The sequence below is a fragment of the Cervus canadensis genome, chromosome 5, assembly GCF_019320065.1.
Source record: "Cervus canadensis isolate Bull #8, Minnesota chromosome 5, ASM1932006v1, whole genome shotgun sequence".
Lineage (NCBI taxonomy): Eukaryota > Metazoa > Chordata > Mammalia > Artiodactyla > Cervidae > Cervus > Cervus canadensis.
In genome coordinates this window covers 69553931-69581189 of record NC_057390.1, presented here as the reverse complement: position 1 = coordinate 69581189, position 27259 = coordinate 69553931, and the positions used below count along the sequence as shown (strand labels likewise).

Below are 27259 nucleotides of genomic sequence, written 5' to 3'. Positions count from 1 at the left end.
AAAGGATCTAAGCCGGGGCCGTCGGGCAGGGGTGCCTGGCGGTCCAGTGTCTTGTTCTCGCCCATCATCAGCATGTGATGCTGATGTCAACAGCAGAGCTGTGTGTGTGTCTGCGTGTGAATGGAATATGCTGATCCTAGGTCGTGCCTGGCCACTTTCCCACACATCCGCTTTGGCATCTCCCCCTCCTGGGGGTCTTTTTTTGAGGACAGGCAGGCCTCTTTTGGGCTCCCTTGACCTCTGGCCCCCTTGTCTTGTCTCCTGCTGTGCACCCGTTATAATGGTCAGTTTATTGTCCTCCTACTGGGCTGCGGGCTCCTTGAGGTAGGGCATCCTGCCTAACAAAGATTATGGAAGGATTGAATGAACGAATGAAGGCATGAGCAACTGGTATAATGGCCCAGCCGTCAGTCTGTGACAGTGGTGGCTATAGCTGTGGTCACCTTTTGTTGTCAAAATTGTGAGTTGTGAATATGTGATCAAAAGTATATCTTGGCCCGTGGATTAGTGGGACCGTGAGACTGAGTTGCGTCATAGGGGTGACAAGCCCCTATCGCTGTGATCTAGGTGGCTGTGTTGACTCCACTGTTGGTGACCTTGATCCATGGTTGGTGTGTATCCTGTGTGGCTGTGGCCTGCATCCCTTGGAAGGGCAGGCTGGGGCTTAAGAGAGCTCTAAGAGGAGGTTTTGGAGTAGGAGAGCTTTCTCTGCCCCAGGTGAGGAGTTGGGGAGAAAGCCCCACACCCCCAACCACATGTACACAGACACATGATGAGAGCCAGGCCCTCCTTGCAGGTCCTGAACACTCCCTCCCCTCCCCCCATCAAATGCACACACTTCAGGGAGTCCCCAGCCATCAGAGTAAACCATTTCCCATTTGGTTGGGTGGCAGAAATTTATTAAGTTGTGTTGGAGGGAGCGTCCCCCACCCCCACCCTACCCACCAGCTGCATCCAGGAGACGGCTCCAAGGCCTCCTGGAAGCTGGGCCAGCCTCCTGCTCTCCTGGAAACTGTTGCTGGGGTTGGAGCCTCTGGGGCCCGGGCCCCTCCCAACACCTTTGCCCCAGTGCAGCTTCCCCTAGGACTATCCCCCTCCCCTTCTAAATCCTCTCCCCCCCCCCCCATCCCCGCCACCCGCCTCCTCTGGCCTTCATCACTATGTCCCACAAACTGGGAGGTGAAGGACTCTGGGAGGGAATGCCAAGAAGCAGCTTCTCTGAGGTAGGACCAGGGGGTATCTGAGACCCCAAAGGTTCCCTCTCCTTTGGGGTCCCTTGGATGAAGAAGCCTGTCTGTGGCAGTGGGCGAGAAGGAAGGGGCTGCCCAAGGGAGCCGTGAATCAGCTCCTCTAAGCCCCGCTATTCTCCTGACCCGAGTGACCCACAGCTCTGGGCTCCACAATGGACGACCCCTTCTCAGCCCTCTCTGGGCCCCCAACAAGGCCCTCCTTTCTTGGCCCAGGAGCTGACTCGGGGCTGAGAATTCTGCTGGTGTGAGTTGTGGTTCTGAGGTCCAGCCCAAGTGTCTGCTGCTCAGCGCTGTCTCCCATCTTCCCTGCTGTCCCTCTCCCGCCTCAACTAGTTTGCTGCCCCTTCTGCGAGAGCTCAGACTGCCTCCATTCAGTGCCTCAAACTGGGCCCGTATCCTCTGTTCACATCTCTCCCCACCTCCCTCCCCCTGGACCTGAGGGCTCCTGGAGGGCAGGGGCTGGCTCGTCCGCTGGGAGCAGTGGCAGTCCAGTAGAATGATAAATGCAGGATGGAGGCTGGGTTGGTTGCTGGGGCCCCATTGGAAGCCTGAGCCCTGAGAGACGGGGCCTGATTCAGCCCCGAGGTCACAGCTGGCAGCCCCCTGTCCCTGGAGCATTGCTGGCCTGGACAGGGATCATGGGGAGCTGTCCTTGGGCGGTGTCTCGGTGAGGAGGTCACCCTGTCTGTTCTCTCTGCCCCTCCTAATGTTCTCTTTTCTGTCCTCCCTCCTCTGTCCTCCTGCCCCCTCCCAGGGGAGTATGCTGAGGGCGTCAGTGAGCGAGACATCCTGCTCATTCATTCCTGCCGCCAGTGGACCACGGTGACAGCCCACACCCTGGAGGAGGGCCACTACGTCATCGGGCCCAAGATTGACATCCCCCTGCAGTACCCAGGTGTGCCCAGGGACAGATGGCACAGAGCCAGTGGGGGATGTAGGCAGGGGGATGGGGTGCAGGAAGTCTTGGGAACTGGATGTTGGTGACTGGCTTTTCCTTAGAGCTGCAGGGATGAGCGAGGTCATGGCTGATGAGCCGGGCGGGGGGTGGGGGGCAGTGGTGATTAGGGTTAGAGTTAGGGTCCAGTGGTTTTCATACTGTTGTGTGAAGCCCCGGGTTTCTGGTTACAAACCTTTGATTCCTATTTTAAAGTAGATTTGAAACTAATGATTAAAAAAAATCCACACCTTCATATCACTACAAGTCAAACCTTAAACCCTGACTAGAGACGTTTGGTGTGTGCCACAATCTGCCTCATTAACCCTTTTTGTACAGACCCTCAAAGAAAATATCTCTTGCCAGGCTTCTCTCAGTATTGCGCAACCCAAAGACATAGAAACAAAGGGATGCCCAGGCTGATTATATGGCTGCATCTGCTAGCGTTAATCCTGTTTTTCTGATGTTTGTGTTAAATTTATTGTTTTCATTGATTGACTTTTTTTTTAAAAGTCTTTATTGAATTTGTTACAATATTGCTTCTGTTTCATGTTTTGATTTTTTTGGCACCAAGGCATGTGAGATCTAAGTTCCCCACCAGGGATCAAACCCATACCCCCTGCACTGGAAGGCGAAGTCTTAACCGCTGTGCCACCAGGGAAGTCCCCATTGATTGACTCTTAAGTGAATGTTAAAATTTTAAAACTTTTAATAAAATTATGCTAGAGACCAGGGCTTCCATGGTGGCTCAGTGGTAAAGAACCCGACTGCCAGTGCAGGAGACCTAGGAGACTTGGGTTCGGTCCCTGGGTCAGGAAGATCCCCTGGAAAAGGAAATGGCAACCCACTCCAGTATTCTTGCCTGGGAAATCCCATGGACAGAGGAGCTTGGTGGGCTACAGTCCAGGGGGTGCAAAGAGTTGGACACAACTTAGCGACTAAACAACAATGATTATTTACTTTTATCTATTTTATATGTGATGCTGATGTCCTAAAGATTTTGTTTAAAGAAAGGATTCTGCTTCTAAAAAAAGAAGCCCTTTGATTTTACACAGGATGGAACAGAAGGCCTAGGAAGGGAAACGACCTGCCCAGGGTCACACAGCTAATAAGCAGAAGAGCAAGAGCTAGCACCCAGGCATCTCGATTCTTGGGCTGGTGCTTGCTGCCACATCAGGGATGCAGGGTTGTTGTTCCCTGGATGAAAAGGGTGCAAGACTGGTGGCCATCAGCCCAGAGATGCCCCTATTTAAGCCCAGGAGCCCACAGCTCCTGTGTATCAACATGTGCTGCTTTACAGACACTGGGCAGAGCTTTGCCACCATCACAGCCTCACAGCAACCCTGTGAGGAAGTCTCAGAGATCCAGGAGTTAGGAGTTAGATCAGTTCTGTGTTTAACTGCTGCCCACCCCCAAACAGGGCTTCCTTGGTGGCTCAGATAGTGAAGAATCCGCCTGCAATGTGGGAGACCTGGTTTCGATCCCTGGGTTGGGAAGATCCCCTGGAGAAGGGAATGGCAACTTACTCCAGTATTGTTGCCTGGAGAATTCCATGGACAGAAGAGCCTGGCAGGCTACATACCATGGGGTTGCAAAGAGACTGAGCGACTTTTACTTTCACCCTGCAACAAAGGTTGGAATCCTTGGAGCTGGGAAGGCTCCCAGCCCCTTCCTCACAGGTCTGCTGTTCCCCCTCTGGCCCTGCCTGGTTCTCCCCTGAGTCAGTGGGACAGGACCAAACCCTTTTCAGGGCTTCTGCTTTTTACAACACCCTGTGAACTTGTTGTATTCCTGTAGTCCCCACACCCCATTTTGAAGATGAGGAAACTCAAGTATCTTTCTGACCTGGGGTTCTCCCTGGAGCCCCTGGAAAGGCCTGCCCAAGTTAGAAACTTCCCAGCCTGGTATTTGGCATTGGTCCAGGGAAAAGTCCCAGGTCATCTCATTGGGACAAAAAAGCAAAGACTGGGGGACTTCCCTGGTGCTCCAGTGGTTAAGACTCTGCCCTTCCACTGCAGGGGGCGCGGGTTCCATCCCTGGTCGGTGAATAAGATCCCGCTGCCAAAAAAACCCAAAACAAATCAGGGAAACCGAGATCCAGAGCCTCCTAGGGAACTGTGGGTCCACGGGGTTCCTGGCTCTTTCCCCCCATCGCTTTTGGTGGCCCCTTGACTGTCTGTGTATGGCGGTGATCATGGGGTGACAGCTGGCTAGCCGAGGTTTCGCATCCCTGACCCATCTTTCCATTGGGCTGCTCGCGCCCCGCCTGGTTGGGGGTGGGTAGGGAGGCCGAAGCCCCCTAGGAGGGGGAGGGTCGCCGGCAGGTTAACGAGGAAGCTCTGAGTGCACAGCCCGACGCTGGTTCCTCCTAATGAATTAGTAATAGCGCGGGCTGGCGCGCGGGCGGGGGCGGAGGCTGCGGACCTCGGCGAGAGCCGCCGCGGTGGGCGGGGTGGGGTGGGGTCCAGGCAAGGTTCACCGCCGTGGGAGGCAGGGAGACCGGCCTTCTCCCGGGTCACTCCCCCAGCAACTCCCCGCCTTGCTTCCTGCTCCGGCGGCGGACCCTGCGGAGCACCGCGTGAGCCAAGTTGTATGCTTCCATTTTACCGATGGGAAAACCGAAGCCTGTAGGGATTAAATAATTTGTGCAAGACCATACAGGTGGCAGGTGGCACCAGGTCTGTCCGACTCTCAAGTCTGTGCATTTACCCACCATTCTTTAAGGAACATCTGCTCTGGGTCAGGTGCTTTGGGAGTCTCGGGCAGGGAGGAGGGGCAGGCCAGGGTGGGGCACTTCCCTAGAGCGCGGGGGGTCGAGGGAGAAGACCTCGTGTCTCTTGTAGGGGGAAGGCAGGGGAGGAAGCTGACCCCAGTGGGACTGCAGAGGGAGGAGAAGGCTTCCCGGGGCCAAAGCATCACTCCCCAGAGGTCTTCTTTCCTTCCTCCCGGCAGTGATGACCGGTGCTGGGCTCAGGCTGCGGCGGAGGGGGTGGTGCTGGCTACCATGGTTACATCGATCTTCTCTGCCACATCCTCCCCCAGCTCTAGCCCTGACTTGGCTCCAACTCTCCCCACAGGGGGCAGTGGGCATTTCTCCCTGCCTGGCTGCTTGGAATTGGTGGTGGTGGTGGGGGGTGGTGGGGGTTGTGTGTGGATATGGGGGCGGCGACTGGATGAGGGAAGGGGTGGTGCCCCTCTTGGATGGTGGCAGACCTGTGATTCCTCACCCGCTGGGTCCCCTCCCCAGGGTATCCTTACTGCCCTCGAGGGCTGTGGCTCATCTGAGGCCTCTTCCCACCAGGGTCTCAGAGTGGTTGGAGCAGGGTGCGGGGTAGGGATGGGGTGCATTCCCTCTGGGTTTCTCTGGGCATTTCCCCCTCTCTTGGTTCTCCCTTTTCCTGCTCTTAGATGTTGACGCTGCAAGCGCTGCCCCGGGCCCTCTGCTCTGCACCCCTGCATTAGGACGTGGGTGTCTCCATCTAGGTTCTGGTTGGGCTTTGAAACCACCACATCCCCCATGCTGTATATACAATGCTGTGTGTGTTCCTGCTAGGAGTACACTGTGGGATTTCTCTGGGAAGGGGGTCCCCGATGGGTCGGGATCCTCTTTTCTTCCTCTTCCCTGAGCTATCTGGCCTGCCCCACAGCTGACACTGCCTGCTGTGGGCCGCTGATCTTCTGTTACTTCTGACTGCACGTCCCCAAGCCCTGCGCCCACACGCTCACTTGCCTCCCGGAGGAGCACCCCCTGCAGGGCCTCATTTGGCCTCCCCAGTTTGGCCCATGCTCCTGATAGCTTACAGTGTGCGGTGTTGGGTTCATGCTCTCCGAAGATTTAGCTCTGGGACTAGGGACCAGGCTTGATCACTCAAGAGCTTTTGTGTAGCAGAGTTTTATTGAAGTATGACAAGGGACAGAGAAAGCTTCTGACATAGACATCTGAAGGGGGACGGAGAGGGCCCCCCTCGCTAGTGTTAGCAAGGGAGTTATGTACTTTTTAAAATTAGTTATTATAATAAATCAGAAGCATGGCTCAAGGTTGTAAAGATCTTACTAGACCCACTCCCATAATGTACATTTTAAGATAATAGGATTAGCCAGAAGGTTTTTCAGGAAGGAGAAACTGTCCTCAAGCAGGATATATTATTGTCATATAATCCTTAGTACAGAGTTTAAACTGAGTTGTTTGTTGTGTAATCATCAGTTCCGGGCTTAAAGGAAAAAACGTTTTATGTGACTAAGGAATGTAGACAGAAAAAAAAAAAAAAGTTTATCCTTTTCTCCTCCTTGAGATTCCCAGACCCCTCTGTCCTTGGGGACCCCCGGATTTCTTATCAACCTGCATAGGAATTGACTCTCTCACTCCCCAACTGGTTCCTTCCAGAGTCCCAGTTTTGGTTAACAGCTCTGCTGTCTCCATTTCTGACCAGGCTGGTAGCTGGAACCCCTTCCTCCCTGACCACTCGGCAGTCACTGCAGTCTGATGAGGCTTCCTACTGGAACCTGTACCCCTTGTTTTGTTTATTTGTTGCTCTCCCCTCAGCTGATGCCCCTGCTTTTTTCCAGAACTCGTTACTGGGTTATTTACCTAAGTGTACTTGTTATCTTTATAGAGTTCACCTTTGATCCTGGTCTTTCTTTGCTCAGAACACACCAGTGGGTTTCATTTTTACAGAATAAAGTCCTACCATATGGCATTCAGAGCTTTTCATAAACCAGTCACTATCTGCTTCACCCCCTCATCACCCCCCTCAAATCTTACTCTCCAGGCACACTCACCACGTTGGGCAGACAGTTTGCTTCTGTGACCATGTGTCTTGACTCATGCCGTTTCTTCTGTGTGGAATGTTCACTCTGTAAAATTCATTCTTATGATCCCCCCACACTGCCAGGCAGATTTCCCCCAACTTGGTGGTCGCCTCGTCTTTTGTTGAGTCTGTTGTAGCCATCCCGTCACACCCTGCTATCACATACTGTATCTGGATTTGATATCTTGAGGGCAGATCATATCTTACCCAGATCTGCCCCCCTCATTGGGCCTAGGCTAGTGTCTGGCACACAGTAGGTGCTCTATAAATTCTTGTGGAATGAATAAATGAATGTAATAGGCAGCAACCACCAGAATCACTGCAGAAGTTAGAGTCACCTTGTCTTCTCTCAGCCTATACAAGACTCTCTTCCTCCTGTGTAAGGCCTAAAAAGAGGCCAGATGCCAGCCTGGTTCACAGCCTGTCTTTGTGCTCATGTAAGTGGGCACATGGGGCTTCCCAGGTGACTCCGTGGTAAAAAATCTGCTTGCTAATGCAGGAAACACGGATTCCATCCCTGGGTCAGGCAGATCCCCTGGAGGAGGGCGTGGCCACCCACTCCAGTATTCTTGCCTGGGAAATTCCATGGACAGAGGTGCCTGGTGGGCTACAGTCCATGGGGCTGCAAAAGAGGTGGGGATGACTTAGCAACTAAACAACAACAACAACAAGGTGGGCACATAAAAGGTATGCGGCCAGTGAGGTCAGACAGTTAACACAAAGGGGTGTCAGCACTACAGATTAGCATCATTCTTTAAAGCGTGTGTCTTCTGGGGGCATCTGCTGAGCCAGTGGAAATATAGCCTTGGACTGCATGCAGGTCGGGAAGACCTCATCTGAGGGAGGCAGCTTGCTGGGCTCAGATCTGAGGCTTCTGGGACAGTGGGGCTGGATGTTGGACCACAGCAGGCTTTGGGAACAGACCAGGAGTCAGAGTCTCCTTGGGTCTCCAAAGCCTGGGGCTCGGCCCTGGTTTGCCCATTGCTTCAGTGTGGGTTAGCAATCTAAAGCTAACACAGGAGGCTAGATTCAGACAGGGCCTGCAAACATCTGCTCCAGTTTTTTCAGATGAGGATTCAAAACCCCCGAGAGGGGAAGGGATTTGTCTGGGTCATAGCAAGTCAGAGTGGGGCTGGGACCAAGCTAGGCATTAGCATCCCCAATGCCACACTAATGTTGGTATTCAAGTGTTTGGGTACCAGTTTGCCCTTGGGTTTCTCTAGGCAGACACCTGCTGGCCTTGTCACACACCCACTAACTCTCCACTGGGTAAGGGCTGTGCTCTATTTGCTAGGAATCTGTGCTCACCTCCCTGCTGAGTCTTGAACCAGCTGACCAGCTTCCACTAGTGCAAACCTGCCCTTCTGCCCACCTGAGTTCCAGAAGGACTGGCTGACACGAGGGGCGAAAGATGTGGGGACCAGGAGGCCTCTCAGGATGCAGGCCTTCCCAGCAAGAAGGCCCACCCTAGCAGCCTGTGTTCCCTCCTGTGCAGGGAAGTTCAAGCTCCTGGAGCAGGCCCGGGATGTTCGGGAGCCCGTGAGGTACTTCAGCAGCGTGGAGGAGGTGGCCAGCGTCTTTCCTGATCGCATCTTTGTGATGGAAGCCATCACCTTCAGTGTCAAGGTCAGTCCTTTCTGCACCGGACATGGTGCCCCCAGGTTCCATTATCCTCAGGGGCAAGCCTGACCCTGGTTGGAGGGTTCCCGTTAGGTTCTGAGAGGTAGAAGTGTCACAGTGTGGCTTCTGGCAGCCCCCTGAAAACCTTTGGCTAGGTGTATGAACTTCCTGGAACTGGGCCCAAGGACTTCCTGCAAAAGGTGGGGAAGCAGGAAGTGTGTGTGGAGGTATGTGTGTGGAGGTTCATGCCTTGACTTGGCGATCTTTCAGGGCAGCCATCCTAGCATCTACTGGTGGGGGTGGTAGCTGTGGAGACATAGAGTGCAAACAGTCCCCCACTTAATGTACAGATAGCTCTTCACTATTTACAAACCCTTTTCTTATTCACCAATTCATTCCTCTTCAGAGTAGTCTTGTTGAATAGGTGGAGGATTATTATTGCCCAATTGTAAAAAATGATACAAGTGTTGCTGTATATTGAATATTTTCAAAGTATTTCAGTATACATAGAGTCTATTTAGGGCTTTCCTGGTGGCTCAGATGGTAATGAATCTGCCTGAAATGTGGGAGACCCAGTTAGATCCCTGAAGAAAATGGCAACCCACTCCAGTATTCTTGCCTGGGAAATCCCATGGACAGAGGAGCCTGGCAGGCTACAGTTCATGGAGTCACAGAGTCAGACATGGCTGAGCGATTAACACTTACTTTATAGTCTATTTAATCCTTACAGCAATTCTTATAGCAAATAAAATAATTATGTTTCCAAGAGGTAACTCTGAGGCTGTACCACCGTGACCACGTGGCCTCTACAGAATGCATGCCCTCAGTCCAGTGCTCTTGATCTTGGGAAAGCCTCAAGAGGAGGGTTGCCCTCCTGGGTCCCGGGACTAGCTTTCCCTCGGCTGGGGCTAAGGCCTCCCTCTGTTTCTGGGACTCCCAGGTGGTGTCAGGGGAGTTCAGCGAGGACAGCGAGGTGTACAACTTCACGCTGCACGCGGGCGATGAGCTCACTCTCATGGGCCAGGCGGAGATCCTGTGCGCCAAGACCACCAAAGAGCGCTCCCGCTTCACAACCTTGCTGCGCAAGTTGGGCCGGGCTGGGGCGCTGGCCGGGGTGGGCGGCGGCGGTGGCGGCGGCCCGGGGGGCGCGGGGGCCGCGGGTGGCGGCGGGGGCGCCAGGCCCATCAAAGGCAAGATGCCCTGCCTAATCTGCATGAACCACCGCACCAACGAAAGCCTGAGCCTACCCTTCCAGTGCCAGGGCCGCTTCAGCACGCGCAGCCCACTGGAGCTGCAGATGCAGGAGGGCGAGCACACGGTGCGCGCCATTATCGAGCGCGTGAGGCTCCCGGTGAACGTGCTGGTGCCCAGCCGGCCACCCCGCAATCCCTATGACCTGCACCCGGTGCGGGAGGGCCACTGCTACAAGCTGGTCAGCATCATCTCCAAGACAGTGGTGCTGGGGCTGGCGCTGCGCCGCGAGGGCCCGGCGCCGCTGCACTTCCTGCTGCTCACGAACACGCCGCGCTTCGCATTGCCGCAGGGCCTCCTGGCCGGGGACCCGCGCGTCGAGCGCCTGGTACGCGACAGCGCCTCCTACTGTCGCGAGCGCTTCGACCCCGACGAGTACTCGACCGCAGTGCGCGAGGCGCCAGCCGAGCTGGCCGACGACTGCGCCAGCCCGCGCCGCGCGCGCCTCTGCCTGCCCGCGCCCCCGCGCGCCCTCGTGCCCGCCCGTGCCCCCGGCCCCGGCCCACCGGGCGACGGCGACCAGGAGTACGTGATCCCCGACTGGGCCGGCGGGCCCGAGCCCGCCGCGCCGCCCGCCGAGATCCCCTACGAGGAGCTGTGGACGCACCAGGCGGCCGAGGGCCTAGCCGAGAGCAGGACCCGGCCGCTCCCGGGGCCCGATCTCATCTCCTTCGGAGCCGCCGGGCCGCCCCGCCTGGAGCCCGAGGCGGCGCCGCCTCCCGTGCCTCCCAAATCCGAGGCGGTGAGTGGACGCGGTGGAGGCGAGGAGGGTGGGAGGCCGGCCGCTGAGCTCTGGGGGCCCGGCCTTCCCGGGAGGTGGCCAGCCAGGGGCCAGGGTTTGGGTTTTGAAAGTTCGTTCTCCTGGGCCCCTGCCGTGGCATCTCGGTCTCCAGTCGCCGAGGTGTGCGACAAAGGGTGGCCAGAGGTGGGGAGGGGGGAGAAAAAGAAAGAGGAAAGAGACGCAGGCGCTTTTGTAGGAAGGGGTACCAAGGACAGTGGCCTTGGGAGTTGTGGGACAAAGATACCAGCAGGTCCCTAGCCTCATAGAGTATGGGATGAGACTAGAACAGCGTTACCCAGAAGGTTCCACAGAACAAAGGCTCCTTTAAGTTGTCTGGTGAAAAGAAGGGTCTAGGGTAAAGAAAGGTTAGAAAATACAGTCTGTGATTCCAGCTCTCTCCATCCTCACTGGAGCCACAGAGTATCCATTATAATGAAGGCTCTGAGAAGTCCTGCAGGTCAGAAACCCATTTGTCTGGGTTTAACACAAGTTTCCAACAGAGCTTGTCTACAGACTATGGACAGCACCTATTAATGTCCCATGGAGTCCATAAGAAAGGGATCCAGATGGCAGATACTTTTCCTTCTGTTCTTCTCATTACACCTTTTTCTTCTTTCTCTCCTTTTCCTTGAGGAAGGAATATGTCTACTTAACTTTTTGTTGTTGTTGTTTTATCTACTTCTCTCTTTTTTCTTACATTCATGATGGATTTCGAAGGCCACAGGAGACAGTTGTGCGTGTTATGGACTCTTGATGAGTCTGACAGGCTGGAGATGACGAGAAGGGGTGGGGTGGGTGGCTGAGTAGCAAGGCCGACTTTTGGCAAAGTGGGTCAGTCGAATGCACCCCCCTTGCCCAGCTGCCTGGGGACAGGGGGTGGCATCATGGCCCTGTGCTTGCAGGTGAAGGAGGAGTGCCGCCTGCTCAACGCCCCTCCTGTGCCCCCACGGGGTGGCAGTGGCCGGCTCTCGGGTAGCCCCCCAGTACCCCCACGCTTCCCTAAGCTGCAGCCTGTCCACTCCCCCAGCTCTAGCCTCTCCTACTACTCCTCTGGCCTCCAGGATGGGTGAGCCCCTCCCTTCCTTCTCTGGGTCCTGGGCCTCCTCAGGTGGATGGAAGCAGGGGAGGGGGACAGGGAGAGGGTGGGGAGGGGAGCCAGTGTGAGGAAGAGGAAGACCACAGACCCCGGGGTTTGGAGGGTGCATATTGCTGAGAAGAACCTGAGGTAGGGGCCCTTGGGGTCTGGGGCTTCCTGCCTCAGTTGGCTGCTTACCTAGATGATGATGACTGTGTGGGAGTGTGGCTCTCTTTCCTTCCAGACTGAGATCTGCCGCAGGATGGAGTACTCCTTGCCATTGAAAATTTTCTGTGTAGTTCAGTTTAGTTTTTCCTGGAGTGCGGGTTGCCGGAAGGAAGAATAGAGCAATCTCAGAGGGTCTTAGGCCTTGGGGGCTGGGGGCTGGACGGGCCAGCATGGCTGAGATCTCTGTCACCTGGCGGAATGGTGGTTTGTGGTGGCACATGTGTGTCCCTATCACGTTTCCCTCTTGCTCTGCTTACCCGTCTGTGTCTGTTTTTCTGTCCGCAGGGCGGGGTCCCGAAGTGGCAGTGGCTCTCCATCACCCGACGCCTACTCCCTCTATTGCTACCCCTGCACCTGGGGAGACTGCAAGGTGGGCGAGTCCTCCAGCCGTCCACCCCCAGGCCCCCTGCCCTCAACCACGCAGCCCAGCCAGGCCTCCCGGGCCCTTGTGGAGCCCCTGAGTGGTCGAGCTGCCTCCCTCCTGGGGGCCGACACCCCTGCCAAGACCTACCACGGCTGTCCACCTCCATTCAAGCCCTCCCACCCCCAGAAACGCTTTGCTCCGTTTGGAGCTCTTAACCCCTTTTCTGGGCCTGCCTACCCCACCGGCCCTTCAGCGGCCTCCTCTTCCGGGCCTGCAGCTGCCTCAGGTCCCCTGGCTACCTCCAGCCCCGCCTACTCCCCAGGCCTGAGCTCTCCAGGCCAGGCCTACTCGGCAGCTTCCGCCTCCTCCTGCCCCACCTCCTCCTCGTCCTCCTCTGAGTGGCAGGAACCCTCCCTGGAGCCCTTCGACCCCTTTGAGCTGGGCCGGGGCAGTTCTCCAGAGCCTGAGCTGCTGCGCTGTCAGGAGCCCAGAGCCGTGGGGGCACCTGGGCTGGGCCTCTCGCCACTTGGACCCCCCAAGGCCTTTGAGCCCGAAAGCTTGGTGTTGCGGCAGGGCCCTGCCCCACTGTCACCGGCGGCCCCGCAGGGCCCCGAGGCCGGTGGAGCGCGACTCCTTCTCACCCAGGGGCGCCTCGAAGGGCCTCCTGCCAGTCCCCGGGATGGGGCCACGGCCTGGGGAGGCCGAGAAGCCGCCTCCTGGCAGCCCCCCGCTGACCTGTCTGCACTCTCCCTGGAGGAGGTCTCTCGAAGTCTGCGTTTCATCGGGCTCTCAGAGGACGTGGTCAGCTTCTTTGCCCGAGAGCGCATTGACGGCAGCATCTTCGTGCAGCTCAGTGAGGACATCCTGGCAGATGACTTCCGCCTGACCAAGCTGCAGGTCAAGAAGATCATGCAGTTCATCAAAGGCTGGCGGCCCAAGATCTGACCTTCCGGCTTGGGGCCGCCTGACTGGAATTTTGGCCCGGAACCACCCACCCCCACCACGCCCTGGGGGGCCAGCCCTCCCCGAGGTGGGGCCTGCCGCAGGGAGAATCTCTGCCAGGACTGCGGCTGCTCAGCCGTCACAGAGAGTGAATCCAGGGGAGGCGCGCTGGGAAACGGGGTCCTCTGGGCCAGACCCCTGCATGCCTCTTGCCTCTGAGTGTGCAGAGTAGGTGGGGGAGCGGCTGAAGGCACCAGCGAACAGGGTGCCCAGGGCTGTGATTCCCATGCGGCAGCTGGAAGCTGGCTTTTGTGGTGACCTAATAGCTCCCTCCGCTCTGCTCTGGAGCCCCCCTGACAGCTTGCGCTCAGTCCACAGCTTGTAGGTGCAGGCCAGAGACGAAGACGACGGCCCCCCATTGAAGCACAGATTCCCCAAGTGCCCGCTGTCCTCTGTGGACTCTGCTCCAAGCTGCCTCAGACGGAGGGCCAATTTCTGTATCTCTGGGATGCCCTCTTTACCCCCTAGCCCCGCCCCCGCCGCCCGCTCCACCATGCGCTGGGTCCCTGGCCCTGAACACAGGTGCATCACGTACAAGCCTGAGCCACCGCGCCGCAGAGCTCCACCTGTGGGCTCTGGTTCTCGGGTGATGCCTTTGGAAGGCCACAGCCCTGCCCTTGACCCACTTACCTGGTGAGGGAGGCAGTTGCTCCCCCATGTTTCCAGCACTCTGGCCTCTGCCCCCATCTGGCTGTATCTAGCCCTCCATCCTACCTGTTGCGTCCAGTCCATGACAACTCTTTCTGTGGAAGGGCAGGTGATTCTAAGGGCAGCTGCACCCTGATTTTCGAGGTGGGTGGCTTTCAATCACTCCCACTGGTCTCCTGCCCCATCCCTTGACTCCTGCAAACACCTGGTGTCCTTCCCTGGTTTTCTGTCACTGGCGCAGGTGGCTTGGGAAAACCTCCGTTTATCCTCCTGGAGCTCAGCCCTCCTGCGCTTGTTCACCTGCATCCGAGCAGATCTTTGTGCTCTGAATCCTGAGCATGGCTATCTGCCAGCACCCAGAGCAGGTTGGCTGTCATGTCCAACCACCCATCCCCCGAGCTCTTCTCTCACTTACCAGAAGCACACTAATTCTCCTAGTGTCAGGCCCAGGGGTATCAGCCTTCTCGTCTGCCTTATCTAGATATTTATTGCCTGTTTTTCTATCTTAAGAGTAGAGAAGCCGTGCCAGTGCTCAGGCCCTGAGCAGGCTGTCTCAGCACGGAGGGGAATCAAAGCGGAGCACAGAGACTGGGATGCTGAGACGTTGCGTTTCCTTGCTGATCACTTAGTGAGTCCTTGAGGGCTAGTGAAATAAATGCTAGACCACTGAAGAGTAGTGCGAGTGGAACTGTGTTCTTTCAGAGGGCCGTAGGGACCAACTGGCATGATGTCTGTGCCCTTGGGCAGGGGAGGACCTTGGAAATGGTGATGCACACGGCCCACTTGTTCCTCAGAGGCAGCTGATACAGCGGCCCTCATTCCTTTCTGAAAACCCCTCACCTGTTCCAAAACTATAAGAACCTTCAGTTCCCATTAATGTTTCAGCATAATTCAACACACCTCCCTAGGGCTGCTGGGGCTTCCCTGCTAGCTCAGCTGGTAAAAAATCTGCCCGCAATGCAGGAGACCCTGGTTCAATTCCTGGGTCTGGAACCTCCCCTGGAGAAGGGATAGGCTACCCATACTGTGGTATTGGGCTTCCCTGGTTGCTTAGGCGGTAAAGAATTCGCCTACAATGTGGGAGACCAGGGTTCGAAAGGTCCCCTGGAGACGGAAGTGGATCCACTCCAGTATTCTTGCCTGGGAAATCCCATCGACAGAGGAGCCTGGTGGGCTATAGTCCATAGGGTCGCAGAGTCGGACACAATTAAGCGATTAAGCGTGCAGCACAGTTAGGGCTGCTGGGTGGAAAGATCATACTTCAGAGCCCCATGTTCCTACCCAGGTTTAATTTCCTGTCTTGTCCAAATGCCTGCCTTGAGGCTGCATAGAGCCCTGCCCCAACACCGCCACCCCCACCCCTGGAAGCCTGTTATTGGCCTTGGTGTAGAGGATCAGTTCTCTACCTTCTGTGGGTCACCTGAAAATTTCAACTCAGAGATGCCTTGGTGTTAAGAGTCTGGCTTCCTAGCAGCCAACTGTTGAGTGTTGAGTAGAGCTGGGGCTGAGCTCCCCACTTGCTGGTCTCCACAGCAGAACTGGGACCATGGCGGGGATACTGAAGTGCTCACAGCTGGAGCAGAGGTAGGAGGCATTGGTGACATCTTCAAGTCAGGGTGGTGCAGCGTGATGGGACCTGAATTACGATTCTATACATTCAGTGAATCCTTCTGCCAGACCCAGAGAGGAGCCCCAGAGCTGTTTACCTGGACTGGGCACTGTTTCTGCCAGAATACAAGTGCAGGAATTTACTCCACCAGAAGGCAGAGGGCGGGGAAGAGTGGAGGTGTCAGCAGACTGCAGGTGGTGGTGGGTCACGCAACTGATCACTGGGCATTGTCCACCTTCTGTGCTCTGGGGCAGCTGAGATGTGCCGGATGCACTGACCAGAAAAGCGTTACCTTCTCTGCCTAATGCAGAGGATGAGAGGGTTGGATAGCATCACCGATTCAAAGGACATGAACTTGGGCAAACTCCGGGAGACAGGGACAGGGAGGCCTGGCATGCTACAATCTGTGGGGTCACAAAGAGTCGAACACGACTTAGCAGCTGAACAACTGCCTACTATCAACGTTCCATAAACATTCTGAGTATGCACACGAACGAGTTACACCAAGAAAAGAACGGGGTAAAACTGTCCACCGAGGATATGCAGTTTGGGAAAAGGAGTCTCTTACACGCTGGCCCTCCATAACTCTCCTACTCCTTGGTTTAGCCAGGACTCTTCCCCACTGTAAGCAGAAGCCCAGCCAAAGCCTTTACATGTGCGTGCATGCATGCCGTCACTTCAGTTGTGTCCAACTCTTTGTGACCCTATGGATTGTAGCCCACCAGTCTTCTCTTCCTGAGGATTCTCCAGGCAAGAATACTGGAGTGGGTTGCTATGCCCTCCCTCCAGGAGATCTTCCTGACCCAGGGATCAAAGGTCATTCTCCATCACCGCAATTTCTCTCTTAAGGTGCTGCTCCAAGCTCCCAACACATTCCTACCCCAGAGCACAGGGCTTTATTCCAGCTCACTCTTTGAAGGTAAGGGGGTTACACCAGAAGGGCAATGACAGAAAAGAAGGCAATGGGCAGTCAGACTGATGAAGAGTTTGATTTTTATTGTTAAGTGCATCTGGCTGAGTGCAAACTTGCCCTCACCACCACTGGCCACCAGTGACCACCACTGGCCTCCTGGGAGGAGCAGGCAACAAGGATGGCTCCAGAAACACTGCCACCCTAGGCCTCGGGGCTTATAAATTGGTGCACACAGAGGGTTCCACCTTCCAACAGGAAGTACAAACTACATCACAGCCAGACCTAGCTGGGAGGGAGAGATGTCCTAGCCAAAGGCACTTTAATCAAGGCACATACCCAGTGCCAGAGTTTGTCTTCCTTCTGGTCACTCTGATAAATCTAGATGCCACTCTGTTGAGAAGCAGTGCTGCCATGGTTGGCATTAGTGGGCCAGTGGGCAGGGGACAGGGCCTGCTCACTGGTAGAACTTCTTGTTAGGGTTGTTGGCATGGTCCACAAGCAGCTGACATGGGGTGAACTGTTTTCCATAGGCAGCCTCATACTTCCGGAGCCGGTCCACTATTTTCTGTGCCCCGTACAGATCCACAAAGTGGAAGGGCCCTGAATGCAGAAAGAAGATTTTGTTGAAGGAAAAGCGAAACAAGCTCTGGGGTGAAGTAAACTACCTTTTTGACCTGCAAGACTGACCTCCAAGACACGGGGGGAAGCCAAGCCCAAAGACCGCACCGATGTCTCCCTCTGTGGGTGTGGCCAAGACCCCTTCCTGTAGGCACAGGACAGCTTCGTTCACAAACCTGGTCACTAGGCGGTATTGGATGTCTTCGTCTGAGGAGCTGCCAACAGGGAGAGACATTCAGGGAGAGGAAGAGTCAAGAGGGAGGATGTAGGGGCCCCGGCACAGAATGGGAGTGAGGGCTGGTGCTGCTGGAGCTCGGGTGTTAGTTGCTCAGTCATGTCTGACTCTTTGCGACCCCATGGACTGCCAGGCTCCTCTGTCCATGGGATTCGCCAGGCAAGAATACTGGAGTGGGCTGCCATTTCCTTCTCCGCTGGCGCCTGGGGCCAGCCCTAATGAACTTCTGCCTCTAGAGGAGGAGCCGCCCTTGGAAAAGGACAGGAGAGAGCTGCCTGCCCTGATTAACTGGAAACGAGCACTGAGCACAGGCCCTGCAGGGTAGACTGATATCAGCAGGTACTGACTACAGATGACAGTGAATGGTGTGCGGGTTGATCGAGCCCAGAACTTTCTAGTTGCTTTCTGGCACCCTCAGAGGGATGGCTTATCCAGAGGTCTTCCCAAGGCTTGGCTGCAGTCCTTACCCTGATGTCTGGTAGAGAATGAGGTGGAATGTGGAAAGGCAGAAAGTGTTAAGAATCAGGAATGTTTCCTCTGATCACATATGGTGATCATAAAAAAAAAAAAAAGGACTGCAGAGGGTCCAAGAAGCTTTGGGCTGGCGAGAAACACACTTCCACACGGATAGCCCCTCAACTGAACTTACACGTCAGGCTGAGAAGGCATCTTCAGACTTGCCAAAATACTGTCCATGTCAGAATTCAAATTCTTATTCTTCACACCCTCCTGGTAGATATAAAAGCCCTTCCCAGACTTGCGACCTAAAAGAAGCAAGAAAAGGGAGAGTTATGATTTCTCAGAGCCCAGCACTGAGAATTCTCTCTGCTAGTCTCCTAGAAAGCCCTAGCCTCTCTTCCATACTCCTGAATTTGTAAATCTAGCCTACTCCAGAAATTAGTACCTGTCAGAAGAGTTGGCAGAGAGGAAAAAAGAGCGTGTGCTTCCTGGAGCTTGGAAATCTGGGTACCTGGGTGGAAAGGCCGTGTGGGCGAATGTTACTGTCCACACCTGCAGCACCAGGCCCTCGGACATCCAGGCTCTAGTGTTGATTTTGTTGCTGCTTTACCAAGAGAGAAAGCCACCTCTCCGGTGGGCCTCAGTTACATACTCAGAGGTTTACTTTCTCCACACAGGTGGTCAGAGAACATGGAAAGCCTGGGTGTGGGGCTCCTGCAGTACCATGGGTGTAGTAGAGGCCATGGGTAGGAAGAAATGCCTGTCAATCTAGCATTGCGTGGGCAACAGCAGGGCCTCAGGAGGCCAGAGTTCCGCCTTTTCTCCATAATCTACAGGCCCAGCCTAAGAAGAGGCTGTCATGAAATTAATTTTTAAATTCCCTATGACAGTGGGCTCTGTTGAAAAAATACACTCTTTGACCCGGGCCTCTGCAGTTCTTGGGTCACAGGGACCATCACTCACGGTGCTAGTTCCATTTCTCTGAGGCTACTCACCCAGGAAGCCCTTGGATATCATCTGCCGCAGCATTTCCAGGCTTCCACCTGCAAACCGCTCCCCAAAGTCTTTGCTGAGATTTTCTGCCACGTGTTTTGCGACATCCACACCAACTTCATCCACCAGTGTAGCGGCGCCCACAGGGAAGCCGAAGCTCGTGGTCAGGGAGTCCAGCTTCTTAGGGCCGACTCCTTCCTGGATGGGCAGCAAACCCAGGACCTCAGGGGAAGGCTGTCCCAGACTTCCCTAAGGGCGCCCTGTGCTGCTCTCAGAATCAGCCTGGTGCAGCGCCCACTTATCTTCTGGGTGCTGCCAGGTCAGACCCAGGACTGGGACTGATAGCCACAGGGAAGCACTGTGTGTATCAGTGCTGGAGATACACTGGAGAGGCTGGAGAGCCCCAGGGGCAAGTGTGAGCCTTTCCTAACCTATGGCATTCAAAGGAAGTCTGGACATGAACAAGTTACTCATTTCTTTCTTGTTTGCAATCCTGAATCTCAAGAATACCGAGATCCATGCCAGATGGGGTAAGGTTCCCTACCCTGAGAGAGGAGACATCACTGAGGAGCAGGGCTGCAGAGGCCAGTGATCCCTGAGTCTGATGGGAGCCCGGCGAGACCGGCCATGCCCTTTCTGCCACTGACCAACCTGACAGCTAGCTACCAGAGGGGTCTGTGTGTGGCAGAAGCAGGTACAGCACCAATCAGACCAAACGGGCCGTGTTCTGGATGGGGATGCAGAAATAGCACATAAAGCATGTCGGGAGGCCTTGGGGTGACTGAAGCAGGGAGGATGCTAGGGGAGCAGAGCTAAAATTCTGCCCATTTTTGCCCATGACATCCCAACAGTGGGTGGAATGGAAGGGCAGCAAAAGGCCTTCCTGGAGAAGAGCCAGGAGTTAGTATATTAGAAGGAAGCCTGCTCTTCCTCTTGACATTACCAGTCTGGAAAACTAGTTTTAGGAGTGGAAGATGCCTCCAATATTCTGAGAGCGATACCAACCTGCAGAATTCTGATGACTTCAGACATCATGGGTGCGAGGCACCTGGTGGTATAGAAGCCAGGTCCATCCTGCAAAGGGAGAGAACACGAGCTCATGGGCCCCTCAATTGAGGGCACTGCCCAAGTCTGAAAGCAGTCTCCCTTCCCCAGGAGCCATTTCAAAATTCAAGATGATTTATAATCTCAGTCAGAATCCTTAATATTGAATTGCAAGAGAAGCCAGAGTTGGGGGCAGCCTAGTTTGATTCCAAGAGGACAGGAGATAGTCTCACATCATCTGCAAGGTCTGGAATGGCTGGGAGAACCTGCCATGTCCCAGACCCTGACTCAGCAGTAGTCACACCACTGTCCATATTGTAGATGACCAAGGGGGAATCATATCAAAGAAAGAAAGAAAGAAAGAAAGTAAAGTTGCTCAGTCATGTCTGGCTCTTTGCGACCCCATGGACTGTAGCCTACCAGGCTCCTCTGTCCATGGAATTTTCCAGGCAAGAGTACTGGAGTGGGTTGCCATTTCCTTTTCCAGGGGATCCTCCCGACCTGGGGATTGGAACCTGGGTCTTCCTTATTGCAGGCAGATGCTTTACCATCTGGGCTACCAGGGAAGCCCAATCATATCAACGGCTGATCTATTTGACCTGAAGAGTCACCAAGAAGCCTGAACATATAAGGAGTTTTCATGGCACTTTTCTGAATCTGCTGCTCTGATCCACAGCTCCTCACCTTAACCACAATGATGACCTTCCCTTGTCTGAGGCCGACATCTACAGCAGAGGCAGTTGTGTCCTTCGAAGTCTTCTCAGTTGTGATAATCTCCAGCAGCTGCATCTTGTCCACAGGAGAGAAGTAGTGCATGCCGATCACCTGGCAAGGGGGACAAAACACTGACAGACTTAAGAACTCTTGAGAGGGGAAACTTAATAGGGTTCTTTTTTTTTTGCTAGGAAAGCATTGCAGAGAAAGGCTGTTGTAGTATAAGAATACTGGCTTGATATGGTCAAATGGTTTGGTTTCATGGTTCTTTAAGAGTCCAGTATGTTCAGGGGAGAGATACCTGAAATTCTCTTCCATTTGCTTCTAGGGCTTTTCACTAAAGGCAATGGATCTTACCCACAATGCCAAACCCACAGCTAAAGGCCAAAGTAGATTTATTGGGGAAGAATGAGTGAGGGTTCCAATTATATTAATGATGACAATGGTTTGGGTGAGAGGGTCCACTTTTTAATGGGTGGGGGGAGACAGGCAGAAGAATTACTTAATATGCTATGCTGGCCTGTCAGAGATGCATCTAGATTTTACACAGATGGGTCTCACCACCAGGATGCTGTCTGCCCTTTCCATTCACAGATTTTGCACACACTGCTGCCGCTGCCGCTTCAGTCGTGTCCAACTCTGTGCGACCCCATAGACGGCAGCCCACCAGGCTCCTCTGTCCATGGGATTTTCCAGGCAAGAGTACTGGAGTGGGGTGCCATTGCCTTCTCCGTTTGCACACATAGGTTCAGCCAAAATAGGATTCAACTGGTTGAATCTGATTCAACCAATTGGTCTGAATTCTTGGATGTGAGACCTGAGGATACAGAGGGCCAACTGAATTTCCTGCCCTCCACTATTTCTATAAGGGGCTTGGGGTTCTGGAACTAATCCCCCAAGGACACAGAGGGATGACTGCACTGGGTTTAAGTAACATTTCTCAACACTCAAATTCCCTCAGATGTCATTAAACCAGTGGTTCTCAAAGTCAAGTACCCAGACCAGCAGCACTAGCATCGCCTGGCAATGTTAGAACTGCGAATTCTCAGGCCCTCCCCAGACCTACTGAATGAGGTACTCTAGGGGCAGGGCCCAGATCTGTGTTTAAGAATCCCTCCAGGTGATTCTGGTACATGCTAAAACTTGAGAACAGCCTCAATAAGCTAACGATTAGGCAGTCTTCACAAATAAATTGTGACAGAAGTCTATCCATTAATTCATAGTTTTGCCCCCTGCCCCCTACTTTACCTATAACTAATATCTACCATACTGCTTACTATCCACTGTTCATTAACACATTTATCATTTATTCATTACATGTAATCCATTACAACTCTGTGAACTAGTCAGTCTAATTATCTAGATGAGGAAGAAAGCTTAATCAGGAGGTTAGTATTAGTAGGTCAGGGTCAGTTAGTAAACAGCAGGGTGGGACTCCATTAAGGTGGGCCTGTCTCCACAGCCTGCCCACGTCCCATTGTGTGACGCACAGGTCACTAAAATGTTATACCAACTTATCAGTCCCAAAGTTGCTTTTAACTGCTAAATTATTCTTCTACTTATGTCTAAAATACTTAAAAAGATAGGACCTGATTCAGACTACACTCCTGAGCAAAAGGAGTTCACCTTTACTATGTGTAGTTCATATACAATAAAATGCACAGGCCTTAAAAGTGCTCAGTTTGCTAAGTTCTGACAACTGTGTATCTACCGACGCAATCACTACCCCAGGCAAAATCTATTTACATCGCTCAAAAAACTTGTGCCAAAAGGTGACCACCTCTGTCCTAGATTTCTGGGACCTGCCCAGGTGGAATACTTCCCAGGTGGAGTACTGGAGGGCCTGTGTCCTGGGCATGTCGAGATGGCTGGTCACCCTGCTTGGGCTGCCGTGGCCTTACTCTTACATGAACGACATAGGCAAGCAGATGACAAAAGCTCAAGGTCTCTGGGGGGTGAGGAATGCAAAGCGTGCTGCTTGTTCCGCTCCATGGGGGAGAAAAGAGAGGTCAGCATCACAGACACGACATCAGGGTCTCCTCTGCTGCCTCAGTGCTGAGGAGCTGCTGCGAGTGATTATGACGTGGCCAGATCTGCCTCGACCCTGTGTCTGTGTCTCCCCGCAGGGCCAGACTCACAGCTGCTACTTCCTCCTGAGACCTCCTCCTGCCATTACTGAGCCTGCCTCTCTCAGGCCCACATCACCTCTAATCTGCTGCATGCTGGGAAACAAGATGACCCTGTGTCAACAAGCTATTACAACAACAATCAATAGACTTTTAGGTTTTGAGCACATGGACTCTATATTAACAGTTATGGCTGTTTAAAGGCCTTTTATATTTCCTGCCAACTTCTGGCTGGTTCTGGTTAGCTGAGGCTAACTGTTATCCTCCAGAGAGGTGAACTGTTTTATTTCTCCTTGAATAATTGCACTTGATTTCTCTGGTAAAGAGCAGAAGCTCAAAGATAAATTTCCAGGTACTGTTTCAAACATTTACAGTGAAGTGCTTCTACACCTACCCCTCTCATGTCCTGGGGAAAAGCTCTAAGCAAACCCATGTGTGGACACATCCTACTGCACCCCGAGTTCTTCCAGTTTTGGATCCGCAGTGGGAACCAAACCCATTCCAGACAGTCACCAGAGAATGCTCTGTGGCTCAAGTGTTATTTTTGGAGCATCTCTTATTTTAGAGCCTGGCTTTCAATACCCAACTGTAAAAAAAAAAGGTAGCTTTTATAGTCTGAGCCTGAATAATAATTCCCATTAAGAATGCAAATCATCTATAAGGTATATTTTAGTTGTACTTCACTTGTTTCTGCTTTTCTGTGGCTAGTTTCTGAGACTACATCATCACCCTCGCCCACTTTATAATCCATACTGCTCCCTTCTCACGTTCTAAGCCTTCATCAGTGAGCCTGAAGCAGCAAAACATTTCAGGATTTTCCTCTGCTCAGAATTTACCTTCTCAGGTCTTTTACTGACAGTAGCAATCTCACCGATCGGAAGAGCAGATGTGTTGCTGGCAAAGACACAGTGATCTGGGATCACCTGCAGGGGAAAAGCATTTACGAATGTGTCAGGTAGGCCAGGAGGTGACGACAGCCCAAAGCAAAGTCAATGAGTGACACCTGAGTCTCTGCCATCCTCACCTTTGTAAGAATAAACCATAACGTGCATGCCTGTCTCATGTTACACATGTGACACTCAGAAATGGCACACCACTGTATTTCTATCTACAGTACAAGAATACTATTAACTGTTGGCTTTACTGAACTGGAGAATAGTCTCTAATGTAGACTGTCTCAGCATTTTGCCCACAATCTTGACTTATTCACACTTTTATTCAGATGCTTGGGTGAAAAACATGGAAGGCACACCTGTTAAACTTGTGCAAATCTGGGCAGGCAGAATCCTAACATCAGAGCTGAGAATCAAGGTTCAAGATACATTTAATACACTGAAACAATGGGTATAAAACAAGACCAATCATAATGAGGATAAAGATAAAGGACTGTATTAAGATTTTATGAAAAAGAAGAAAGAGGAAAAAAAGTAGGCATCTAATGGGCAAAACCTGGCTTGGCAGTATACTTGTGTATAGAGCCTGTGATCTTATTTATTTTTTATTATTTTTATTTGGTTGCACTGGGTCTTAGTTGCGGAATGTGGGATCTAGTTCCCTGACCAGGGACTGAACCTGGGCCACCTGCATTAGGAGTGTGGAGTCTTAGCTACTGGACCACCAGGGAAGTTCCCCATGATCTGATTTAATCAAAAGTATAATGTAAGTCAAAAGTAGAGCCCAATGGACAGAAAGCTAACATAGTTTCAAGCTGCGTCATTAGTGGTATAGGGTCTAATATTGGTGGTAAAATTCTCTATGAAGAGCAAACCAATGTCTCCAAAGATGGCTGGCAACAACATGTCCCTCTTGGTACACGTGAGTCTCCGTGCATCCAGAGGGGGAGTCTCTTTCCCCTCTCCTTAAACCTGGCCTGGCCTGTGATGTGCTTTTACCAACAGAAAGCAGCAGAAGTAACTCTGCCAGTTGCAGGCCTCGCCTAGTGAAGCCTCATGGCTTCTGCTCTGCTCTCTTGGACACTGGCAGCCATGCTGCAGAGAAGTTCTGGTTCAACCAGTAAGGGAGGACCAGGCCACGGGGAGAGGGAGGTGCCCCAATAAGCTTTCTGCTGAATGCAGTCTCACGAGTGCCCCCACTGGGAAGCCACATGGAGTTAAGGCCAGTGGCCTCATGGAGCCCTGCCCTAACTGCAGAACCGTGAAAAGGAAGTGGTGATTTATGGTGGTCTGCGGTGGTCTCTCACACGCCAAGAGAGCACTGAGACATGGTGAAGGCAACAGAAGAAATGACCGGGGCAGTGAGGGGTCTGGAGACACGGATTATGAAGACAGCAGAGGAGTGAGTTACTTTAGCTCTGTGGAGAGGAAAGCAGTGAAATTTTGAATCCCTGAGGACCACTCGGTGGACTCAGCTTTACCATTTGCCTATAAAGAAAGCAGAGCCCAGGTGACAGGATGGATCTGAGGCCCTCCTAAAGGTCTTGCACCTGAAATTCTTTGATGTTCTAAAGACAGCTCTGTTCTGGACCTCGCTCTTTTCTACTCTTTCTGAAGAACTTCTTTGAGTATCTCCTACCTTAGATGACTTCACTAGCTTCACTAAAGAGGTAAAGGCCAGTGACTGATTACATAAATATCCACAACATACATGACATCTTGGACTTTGCCTTTGGCAATCATCTTCCTACTCTTTTCTTACTATCGGCTAAAAGTTCATGACTCCCTGAACACCCTCCATTCTTATCTCTGTCTGCTGCCTTCCCTCTGCGGCCCGCATGGACACAGGAAACCCCTTTGCTTTTCTTTCTCTTTCCTTTCTCTTCTCCCTTAAGCTTTACACTTTGGCTTGAAGTACTGTATTGATTTGTTTACAGCCTGTACGTCTCCTGATCTGATCCCTCTTTCTTCTTTTCCGTGATCACTAGCTTCCCAACTGCTAACCTTAACAAACTTCTCTATACATGGATCCTCCCAAGCCCTGATTTTCCAGAAGCAAACACCAGCATCCCGTCAGGTGGCAAATGCTCTTTCAGTGGTGAATGGCTGTGTGTACTTTTGCCACCCCTCAGCCTTCCCTCCAGTGCTTGCTGGAGTGTCCCCCGAAGCCCCAGAAACACTGGGTATACATCTCTGCTGCAGGGCCACCTCAGGACAGAGGGGACACGCACCTATCCTGCTCTTCTGAATATTCTCCTGCAGCTGAATCTCCACTGCACTCTGTCTAAAGCGAAGACTTTGGAACGTGTGTTTCACAAGTAGAATTGGTCCCAACCGGAGCTGCTGCTCTTTAGTTTCTAAACCCTCACTCTTGAGTAGAGCAGAGATTGTCCTCAAGTGTCAGGAGTCTTAGGAGCACAGCCCACTACTTGAGACACCTGGAATGTTGCCAAGTCAGTGCCACTTTACGTACACTGTTTACGGACCTCCACTGTTTACTTCACTGTAGGTTAGTCCAGGCCCTGGTTCCACCTCTCGTCTGGAGTATTGCCACATCTTCTTTCCTCCTCCTTCATACCACCTGGTTTAAGTACTTGTTTTGTTCATGTCATCCCATCTCAAGAGTTGACTGTGCACAGCATGTGGACTCAAGACCAAAGCAGCATTTTCCACAAAATGAGCATCTGAATCCTGCCTGGAGAGTGTTTCTCCCCTATTTCCTCTGCTGCCTAGACCTGAATCAGTTGAGCTGTAGCTTGCAGCCAACTTGAAATGCCAAGATGTCAGGCTACGGTCCATGAGGTTATCTGTGTATGTCCGGGTGACTGAACTCCCATGTCAGGCTAATGAACTCTGTGCTTCAGTTAATAAGATACTTGTGTGTCTTCCCTGAGGACTTTGATTTGATCTTTACACACAGTATGCACAGGTTCACATAGAAACTTATGTCTGGGGGGACACAGTTTTGAAGGGCACCTCAAAACTGCTGTAGAGCCTGCTGTATTCCCCTTAGCCTGGCAAAGAAAATAAAGCTACTTTACCTTCTCCCATCCACTCCCCACACAGAAACAAACAAAACCCCTTACGTTTGGGCCCTAAAAACAGAACCACGAGTTTCCTGTAGTTCTTTTAAAGAACCCTATCTCTGTGTTCTCCACTCACTGCACTAGGATTCAGTACCGCAGACCCCTTATTTACCGCTTCTACTTCCTTGAGAACTCTGTGCTTAAGGTTGAGGTCCTCAAAAACTGCTTCAATCACCATGTCGGCCTTTTCAAAACCCTGGTAATCAAGCTGCCCAATCAAGTTGCTGAACATGGTATCCCTTTCAAATGATGTCAGTGTTTTCTTCTTCACTTTATCATTCAGTCTGGAAACAAAACAAAACAAAACAAAACAAAACACATCTCTAGTCAGAGTGGGAGAACAGGAAACTAATATTTACTGAGTGTCCATGGGCCAGAAAGTATACCGTGTATTTTCTACCAATTCAGTGAGGTTAGCTATGCCCCTCCCATTTTGAGGGAGCTGAGCTGCTCAAAGAAGCTCAGAGGGACTTGTTAAGCGAAAGTAGTAGGATTCAGACAGGTTGACCCTCACATCCACAGTCTTCCTACTACAAGATGCCTCTAATGCCCAACCTGCATAAAACAGCTAAATCTGCCAGAAGGAGTAAACATGAATGCCAGAATGG

At 52.8% G+C, this 27259-nt stretch overlaps 2 protein-coding genes across 4 annotated transcripts in view; one reads left to right on the top strand and one right to left on the bottom strand.

Moving 5' to 3' along the window:
- The window catches only part of GAREM2 (GRB2 associated regulator of MAPK1 subtype 2), a 33693-nt gene extending 19057 nt beyond the window's left edge, over positions 1-14636 (top strand). For 2 of the 3 annotated variants that reach the window (XM_043469159.1, XM_043469157.1), the window contains exons 2-6: positions 2005-2145; positions 8488-8618; positions 9553-10605; positions 11547-11710; positions 12233-14636. In XM_043469159.1, coding sequence (XP_043325094.1) covers positions 8592-8618; positions 9553-10605; positions 11547-11710; positions 12233-13256 — 2268 coding nt within the window. In that variant the 5' untranslated portion in view covers positions 2005-2145; positions 8488-8591 and the 3' untranslated portion in view covers positions 13257-14636. Of the gene's footprint in view, positions 1-1731; positions 1772-2004; positions 2146-8487; positions 8619-9552; positions 10606-11546; positions 11711-12232 lie in introns of those variants that run through there. The other variant, XM_043469158.1, reaches the window with a different exon arrangement.
- Positions 14637-16543: 1907 nt separating this feature from the next.
- The window catches only part of HADHA (hydroxyacyl-CoA dehydrogenase trifunctional multienzyme complex subunit alpha), a 41267-nt gene continuing 30551 nt past the window's right edge, over positions 16544-27259 (bottom strand). The window contains exons 13-20 of the mRNA XM_043469153.1: positions 26764-26935; positions 23509-23595; positions 20517-20657; positions 19794-19862; positions 18791-18986; positions 17986-18100; positions 17171-17316; positions 16544-17083 (exon numbers count right to left, since the gene is read on the bottom strand). Coding sequence (XP_043325088.1) covers positions 16938-17083; positions 17171-17316; positions 17986-18100; positions 18791-18986; positions 19794-19862; positions 20517-20657; positions 23509-23595; positions 26764-26935 — 1072 coding nt within the window. The 3' untranslated portion in view covers positions 16544-16937. The remainder of the gene's footprint in view (positions 17084-17170; positions 17317-17985; positions 18101-18790; positions 18987-19793; positions 19863-20516; positions 20658-23508; positions 23596-26763; positions 26936-27259) is intronic.